Below are 9,090 nucleotides of genomic sequence, written 5' to 3'. Positions count from 1 at the left end.
CGTGCTTCTCTCAATGCAGAGAGCAAGTCTTATTCACGTAGAATTTAGCAAATATTGAGGTTCACCTGACTCTAATACCATGTTAAAGCAATCTGAGGCTTATATCCAAAACCAATTGGCAATAAATGGAGTGGCCCAAACATTTATAAACCCATAAACAAAGCCTCATTTTTTCCATGTGAAATCTATATATTCTCAACATTATTCATTTATTCACATATATAATTGGCATTATATATATCTTAGACTTCGATCTTACTTCAACACGTCTCCCCTCACACATGCATGACCTGATTTCTAAACATCAAAAACTGATTATTCTATTTAGGATTACACATCATATACCATATATAACTACAATTAGTTTTCCTATATTAGCAAGACACTCAATCTATAGTTATATACTACTTAGTAAGGGCATTTAGCCCTATATAATTCTTGAGGTCGAATCCATATATATGTACCCTGTCACGGTTTCCTAATTGTTTGAGAAAATGAAAAAAATGTTAAAGGTGAATATTTAGATGCTACAGAAGAACGACAATTATTTGATCCTTTACACGATTTAGAAACTAATATGAGTACTATGTTATTGAACGCAATGATGCAACAAGAAGCAATTATACAGTATACACACATTAAAGAATGAGAACTTGAGAAGGATAGAAAGGAAATGTGATGGTGGCGTCTTCTCTGAATGGATACAATGTAATAAATTCTGAATAAAAGAAGAGGAAAATTCAAATCTTTCGAATGAGTGAGGTGACCAAAACTGTATACTTGGGTCTAGTAGTACTATTTGATAAGTGCTTGCTAACGAGCTCTGTATATTTCTTAAACACCTCATCCATTATCTCTTTTCCAAAATGAGATTCGAGCATTGACTCGGCCACGACTCTTATGCTATTGGCCACTCGCTGCCCACTGCTTGTTATTGTTTGATCATGGTCAAATGCACCGTTAGGCATGTTGTGATCGAGATCAGCAGCACCAGTATCCCAATTCACTTCGAATGCTTCAAGGCGGTCCTTGATGAAAGACCCTTCTTTTTGTAACACCAAATTCAATTCCTCTGCACATGAAGTATAGTAGGGCATGTTGAAGGAATTAACCATTTCCTCTTTTATAAGACCCTGGAACAATAGAAAATAACAATTGATAGTTAGGTAGTGATGGATGTAGAAATATTTTTCTGCGAAGCATGCAAGAAGATCGAAGCAATGGATAAAATGATCGAGTCTTACCTTGGACACCGTGTCCATTAATGCGTGGGCTAAGAGCTCGAACTGGTAGAAAGTGCCCTGATCAGCTGTTGGGTCAGAGGATGGCCTGCCCATGAAGGACAACACCATTCGTCCTCCCTCGACTATTTCTTGCGCCCTAGATCTCAGAAAAACCGAAAAGTCTTTCTGAAACTGCATGGAGTATGCGTCTAATACGCATTGCGGGCTGCTCTTAGAAATGTATATATTTCCTTTGTTGTTTAGGCCATCGGGCACCTGAGAGAGCCAGTGAAGACTAAAAGAAGAATGAACAAAGTGCACGCTCTTTCTGGGAAACAATGGACCGTAAAACGAACCGGGCACAGCAGAAATCAACGGATTTATGACATGCTGATCGGGATGACGACTATTATCATAGTCTTGTTTCAGTTTGTTGTAGAATGATGGGAGTGACATGAAGATGGAGTTGAAGTCGTTGCTAAAGAGGTCATTTAGAAACACTCTAAGCTCTGTAACTTTGCTAGGTTTAGCATGTATGGCATCCATGATCTGCGAGATGAGTAGTAAGGTGTTGGGTCCGGATGAGCAACCCAAATCTGCTATTCCCATGCTCTCTATTGCCATGATATTGTCTCCCAAGAGTTCTAGCACTGCTTCCTCAATGATCGGCTTGACTATAGATAATGTTTTTCTCTACAGAAAATTAACAGTAACACATTAATGGAAAACAATATTAATGTCAGGAGATAAAAGAAAGAAAGCCGATTGATCCATCGATGAGAACCTGAACTGTAGAGTTTTTGGCATAACTAGTCTCGTCATCTCCGTTGTTCATGTGAAGTATTTGCGTCACCTCCATATCTCTCCAACTTTGTCAGGCGATCGATGTATCCAGGCTCTACAGGAGTAGTTCGAGGTTGAGATTTTATAAACTTCATACCGTTAGTAGCAGCCCAATATTGTTTAATTGCAATGTCTATATTTTAATGATAAGGCTGCAAGCTAGGAATCCCCAACCACCACTTGAGTCGTCGTTTTTGTTACGTGAGCTGTAGTACACCAATCTTGACAAAGTGCAGCTCTATGATCTTGACAAAGTTGTCCATACTACATTCACTGCCACAAATGTGGCCTTTTAGACACCATCAGAAATGGTGTGAGTTGGGTCATTGGGGACCAATCATTGGTGTATAACACCAATAGACACGGTCCAGCCACCATTATTGTTAATAGTTTCCCTTGCTGGCGTGACAAATACCCTAGGAAGTAGGAACCCACTATCAACTTTTTGGTGACTGTCATTATGGGTCCCACAGATACTTCCTACCACTAATACAATCTTTGGTGACTACATATATTCCATTTAAAAAAATATATATTTAAATATTTAAATACAAATTATTCTAAAACACTCTACAACAGACTTTTCTTTCATCTAAAAGAACAATATATCATCTCTCTTGGTCCATCACCGAACTGCAAAATGCTCGTTCTCCTGCTGCAAGCGGCAAATGGGCAAGTCAGCTTACTAGGATAGAAATAATCACTATGGTTTCACAGAGTATGGATGCTTCTGGGACTAATGCACAAACAATATCTGAGGGTATAAAAACTATGGTTTCACAAGAGTGTGCATGCTTCTTGCACTAAAGGAAATTTAAAGGACTATCAACTTCAGAATAAATAAGACAATAAATAAATTCTGTTCTCTAACGTTTAGAACACCAGCTTTTTCAATGCCACCAGATATGCAATTAAGTAAATGCTCATGTTAAAAAAAAAAAAAAATTAAGTATACTTGCCTTACGAGGAAGACTTGTGAATGTTGGAGCCTGGTGTGTAACAGATTTGGTTTGTAGTGCTGTAGCACATCTGGCATTCTGCAAAAAGAGTAGCAAAATCAAGAGAAAAAAATGTAATACAAAATCAAGGCAAAGCTAGTCCATATGTAGCATGTTTATTGCAATACAACTAGAGTTGCACCAGAATGAGCATCAGTACAATTTGTAAAAGGTATGACTAATTCCAGGAGATATTGAACCCAATCAACAATCCTACTTAAGAAGTAAAAAGCATTTTCAAAAAGAGATGAAACAGAAAATGAGAAAATGCAGTAACAAACTAACCAAAGCAGAAGCACATATTACATAAGCACTGCATTTGACTAGACCCCGCGATTGGTATGATTGGTTTTCTTGTCGCAAGTGACAACCCTCCACCAATTCCCACCGGTCTCATCTGAAAATGTACCAGTCTTCTATCAACACAAGCTCTTCTTGAAACAGACCCATAAAACCCAGCTTGTCTATGTCTCTGACCTGCTGAACCTACCGCATACAAAGAAAGATCATACAGTACTTATATCTCATATATCAGCAAAACTGAATTGGAGTAAAACCACAATCTAACCACCCACACTTTAATGGAAGAAATTCTTCCAAGAGACTGTTGTTGTACCTGTAAATGAACCCCGTAAAGCGAAATAGGCACAAGGAAAGAGCAATAGGCCAGACCAACCTACAAAAACAAACCAGTTCCTTCGTAAGTCATCGATCCTATTATGAAAAGAAATACAAACATCAAGGTTGTTAAACCGACACCTACTTAGAAATTTAATTTGATAATTCTTTTTTCCACTTTCAAAATAGCATTTTCAGTAGTTACAAAATCAACAGATTAATTTCAATATAACTGAATAATAAAAAAGAAATGAAAATCTTGCAATTACTTGAGCAAACTGATAAAACTACTGCCAATTGTAAACTCAAAAGCAACACAAGTCAGTTACTCATCAGTATATATATGTTCTGTACTCAAGCTACAATCATTAACAAAAGCTTCTGCCTTTCATATATAAATCATTCAAGAGCTCAAAATATTGATATAAGAGAAACCTACTGAGCATGTAAGCCCAGATTTGACACAATTTTCCAATGCCAAATATATCTATACAACAGAATTGAGTGAACCTACAAAAGCATACTCTTCAAAAAAGAAACATATTTTTTGAAGAGACAAAACCATAATACAGCAACTAATACGAAGAGTAAAAACCCAGACCGTATAAAATCTAAAAATAACAGAAATTTAAAAATGTAGAAATTGAATTCAAGAAAAGACAATTCATTTCTCAAACCCACAAAGACATGATAACCCATATCTAAATAATAAACAGAGAGGAGAGATCTCAAGTTATGAACCTTAAGAAATTGGTTGGATGGGCATGAGATGGAGCCTGAATGTCGGCTTGGCTCAAGACCTTAGACATGGTGTGCAAATCTCCATCGGAAGTTTTGTTGAAAGGGGAAGATTCATGTCAAAAAAATCGATTCGCATAAGAGTATCAGGTTCTGCATCGATTTTTCGACCAAAAGAATTTGACTTGCGTTGTGAAGAGGAAAGAGAGAAGGAATGTAGAGACTAGAGAGGGTACTCTCATTGAAAGAACCCTTGAAAGAGGAGGAGGACGAGAGAGAGAGAGAGTTCTGCACCGCATTGCCAAATGGAATGAAAATGAGAGTTATAACAATATCAAAACAATTGTTGATAAATCTCTAAACAAAATTTTATAGCTTTAAGAGTTTTGTAGTGATATCAAGGCTTTGACAAAGATGTGTATGTAAACTTCCCAACTGTAATATTGGTAGGAAAATTATGGTAGGAGCTCTATAAGAGCAGAATTGTAAATCAGTAAGGAAGTGCTTGAATATACAACTTATATTCTTCAATAAAAAATACAACCTGGTTATCAGTAAACAAAATTAAAGCCTTCCACCAAATAGCCAGGGAGCCAGATAGGTGTGACGAATTTCCAAGATCATAGTTTGTGTTAGAAGTTTAGAATTGTTGATGACGATGTAAAGCTGCCATTGCTGATCAATTGTATGTTACATATTTTTCAATGGCATATGCATTGCCTTGCCTAGCCTATGTGCGCCCCCTCCTCTGCAACTAAGCGTTTGGTTTCTCAAGCAAAAGCTGATAGAGATTCAGAGTTCAAATCCCCCTAACCTTGATTAAAAAATTATGAAAGGAAAAAAGAAAGATAACGCCAATCATCAAATTTCTTAGGCGGATGGCAAATTTCATCAAATTTCCCTACAGCAGCAACTGATTCTATGTGGGCATATGCTCAGGTGGTGAGTTAGATCCTTCTCTGCTTAATTTAACATACTTGAATTACTTGGACCTTAGTTATACAACAATTTCTGTGGAACTACCATCCCAAGTTTCATAGGTTCATTTGAGAAGTTAAGGTACCTTGACCTCTCGATCTGTTTCATTATTTGGGGGAATGGTCCCTCTTCATCTTAGGAATCTATCAAACTTGAATTACTTGGACCTTAGTTACAACAATTTCAGGGGAACTACCATTCCAAGTTTCATAGGTTCACTCAAGAAGTTAAGGCACCTTGCATGACCTCTCTATTTCATTCTTTGGGGGAACGGTCCCTCTTCATCTTGGGAATCTATCAAACTTGAATTACTTGGACCTCAGTGACAAAAATTTCAATGGAACTCCTGTCCCAAGTTTCATAGACTCACTCAAGAAATTGAGCTACCTTGACCTTTCCCTCTCATATTTTTCGGGAATGGTTCCTCCTCAACTTGGAATTCTGTCAAACTTGCTCCATCTTGATCTCACAACATGTTCCTATCCCATGAATCTATGGGTTTCAGATCTAAATTGGGTCTCTAGTCTCTCTTCCTTGCAATACCTTGGTTTGGGATGCCTGAACCTTAGCAAGGAAACAACTAATTGGCTACATGCTGTTAATATGCTCCCTTCACTGTTAGAGTTGCACTTGCCTGCCTGTGAAATTCATCACCTTCCTCAATCACTTCCATATGTAAATATTACATCACTTTTGGTCTTAGACCTCTCAGCCAACAACTTCAACTCTTCATTGCCTCAATGGCTTTTCAATGTCCGTACCCTTGTGAAAGTAGATCTCTCTAGTTCTGAAGTTACTGGCTCCATTCCGGAAACTGCATGGGAAACTAACCATTGCAGCCTGCAGACTTTAGACCTATCATCTAATTCCATGAGTATGGAAATACAGGAATTTGTTGAAGCTTTGTCCAGATGCAGTAATGGCAGCTTAAAAGAGTTAGATGTCAGTTTAAATATTGTCAATGGGTTTCTGCCTGATTCCTTGGGATCCCTCAAATATTTGAAAAGTCTTAGATCAGAAACTTCACTCTCTGGTCTTCTTCCGGTCACAATAGGAAATTTGTCACATTTGCAGGTCTTGGACCTTTCCTTCAACATGATGAATGGCACAATTCCAGAAAGTATTGGACAACTAACACAGTTAAAATCATTAGATCTCAGGGGTAGTTCATGGGAAGGCATCATATCTGAAATTCATCTTCACAATCTCTCTGCATTAAGTGATTTTTCATCTTCTAAAAATAACTCTTTGGTTTTTGACATCAATCATGAGTGGATTCCTCCCTTCAATCTATTTGCTCTATCTATCAGTGACTGCAAAATGATGAATCCTGCATGTTCAGCATGGCTCAGAAATCAGGGTGTCCTCCAAGAAATAACTCTCTCCAATGTGGGAATTTCATATACAATACCGGTTTGGTTTTGGGGAATTCCATCACATCCTTCTTGGTGGTTGAATGTGGATCTCTCCAATAACCAACTAAGAGGACAGCTTGCTCACTCGATAAATTTTGTTGAAGGGGCATCCGTCAATTTGAACAACAACTCCAACAACTCCTTGGACGGTTCTCTTCTTGTTTGCCCAAATGTAATGTACCTTGCTTTGGCTAGCAACAGATTTTCTGGACCAATTCCCTTAAACATTGGCCAGCAGATGTCAAATCTGTATCTCCTAGATCTTTCAATGATAGAATTCCTGCTTCCATTTGATCTTGGAGGAAATAAATTTTCAGGGGCCATACCAACATGGATCGGAGAACGTTCATCCTCATATTTACTTCTCGGAGCCAACATGTTCACTGGAAATATTCCTCAGCAAATATGCAGCCTCTCCTATGTTCAGGTTTTAAACCTTTCTCAAAACATATTATCAGGCTCCGATCCATCCCTAGATGCCATGGTAATTTGGAACAAATGAAACATCGGGGCTACTTGCTCAAGGCACTACCCTCATTTACGGGTGTGCGGTATTTTGATCTTGAGCATATGGACTTGAGGATGAAAAGATTAGGATATGAATATAACAATAAGCTCTTGCCTCTCATAAACAGCATTGACCTGTCAAGCAACAACTTACCAGGAGAAATACCGGAGGAGATAACAAATCTCTCGTACTTGGGTAGCTTGAGTTTATCTAGGAAGCAATTGACAGGAAAGATACCACAAGGCTTTGGAAGCTTACAGCAGTTGGAAACTCTTGACCTATCGATTAATCATCTTTGGGGCCCCATTCCTGTAAGCATGACTTCTATGACTCCATTGAGCAACTTAAACTTGTCATACAACAACTTGTCGATCTGGGCCAATTCCAACAGCCAACCAATTCCATACCTTCATTGACCCAACCCTATATGAAGGGAACTCAGGACTTTGTGGACCTCCATTGCCAAACCCATGCTCAACATCCAATAATGAGGATCGAAACCCTAAAGAAGATGAAGATGGGTCTGGAAAGATATGGTTCTACGTAAGTACAGAGTTGGGATTCATTGTGGGATTTTGGGCTGTTTTTGGTAGTATAGTGATATAGAGGTCATGGAGACACGCCTATTTCCAGTTTCTTGACAAACTGAAAGATAGGCTTCTTGTGGTTATCACAGGGAAATGAATGGCTTGTTTACAATACTGAGGTTGTAAATGGAACGTTCTCATTTCATTATGTTGTCCATTGCAGTGTACTATATGTGGTTTGTTATGTTTGAAAGGTGTGCTTTTTGGTGTAAATATTTGGAAGGTTGTAATATAAGATTGAAGGTGGTTTGTAATTATATTAATATTATTCTGTACTTGGTACTTGTTCTTCATATTGGTTGAGAATCTAACATTAGTGTAATTGTATCACTTATTGTAGTTTCAATGGTGCATTGCATTACTGTATGAAAGAAAGTACTAATCATTTCTTTAGCATTCCCATAATGGTCGAAGAACTGGGAATTCTAATTGATCAAAAGGCCTCTAAGCCATCTGTGGTTTCTGGTATAAGGTATGAATCCAGAAAAAAAGAAACAATATGATACCCTAAAAAAAGTAATGGATTGATATTGCATTTAGAGTTTTTCAGGTTCAAAATCTTAAAGTAAATTCCACAATCCAGAACATGAATTAAACAAATTATAATGAGAAATATAAAATCAACATACTTTGAAGCATCATGTTCTTCGTGTCCCCATAGAGCTCTGGCCTCTGGAGGTTGAGAGAATAGAGAATCAGAGGAAAGATCAGGACAGAGTAGTCTTGGTACTTGTTCCCGTTTCAAGACTCTTCTCCCGGTATTTGACTGTTTGTTGAATTGTAACACTAGTTTTTCTGGAGTGGGGATATTTTAGGGTCATTTGAAAACTAAAGCTCTCAGTTTCAAGCCGGATACTTTTTAGACGTTCCCTTGCTTGCAAAATTGTGGCAAGGCCTTAATCCCAGCTTTATGCGATCTTTACCCAAAAAAAAAAAAAAAACAAGCTTTATGCAATCCAAAATGATAGAAAGTTCAACTATTTCATTGAGCTCCAGAAAGACATTAGGTTCTAACTTTTGCCTAGCATTATTATAAGTGTAACCTAAATTAAGAAATGTTCGTCTATATAATATATTGATGTATCAAATAGAGTAGTTCGATTTAGAGGTAGATTGACTTCGTTCATTGATAGACTAATTTTGGGCTACTCTATCTTTATATCAAACAAGTCTACCTTTATA

The 9,090-nt window shown here is 37.6% G+C and overlaps 2 protein-coding genes across 5 annotated transcripts; both read right to left on the bottom strand.

Annotated features, from left to right (window-relative positions):
• Positions 1-564: 564 nt before the first annotated feature.
• On the bottom strand, positions 565-2,149 carry LOC133710995 (probable jasmonic acid carboxyl methyltransferase 2). The gene is made up of 3 exons (XM_062137153.1): positions 2,008-2,149; positions 1,245-1,916; positions 565-1,133 (listed from the first exon to the last, which is right to left on the bottom strand). The coding sequence occupies exons 1-3, from the start codon at positions 2,080-2,082 to the stop codon at positions 741-743; spliced, it is 1,140 nt and encodes a 379-aa protein (XP_061993137.1). The 5' UTR covers positions 2,083-2,149; the 3' UTR covers positions 565-740.
• LOC133710996 (uncharacterized) lies at positions 2,008-8,922 on the bottom strand. Of its 4 annotated transcripts, none has more exons than XM_062137154.1 (5): positions 8,538-8,922; positions 3,681-3,740; positions 3,350-3,550; positions 3,026-3,103; positions 2,008-2,721 (listed from the first exon to the last, which is right to left on the bottom strand). In XM_062137154.1, the coding sequence occupies exons 1-4, from the start codon at positions 8,548-8,550 to the stop codon at positions 3,027-3,029; spliced, it is 351 nt and encodes a 116-aa protein (XP_061993138.1). In that variant the 5' UTR covers positions 8,551-8,922; the 3' UTR covers positions 2,008-2,721; position 3,026. The 4 variants fall into 4 exon arrangements, 2 of the variants coding, with proteins under 2 accessions (XP_061993138.1, XP_061993139.1); XM_062137155.1 differs by having other exon boundaries at positions 2,008-2,718; XR_009846997.1 differs by lacking the exon at positions 2,008-2,721 and adding an exon at positions 4,424-4,708 and having other exon boundaries at positions 3,025-3,103.
• Between the last annotated feature and the right edge of the window lie 168 nt (positions 8,923-9,090).

Source organism: Rosa rugosa, chromosome 5 (genome assembly GCF_958449725.1).
Source record: "Rosa rugosa chromosome 5, drRosRugo1.1, whole genome shotgun sequence".
NCBI classification, from domain to species: domain Eukaryota; kingdom Viridiplantae; phylum Streptophyta; class Magnoliopsida; order Rosales; family Rosaceae; genus Rosa; species Rosa rugosa.
Note: the sequence above shows the minus strand (reverse complement) of the source record. Positions and strands in the feature narration are given on the sequence as shown.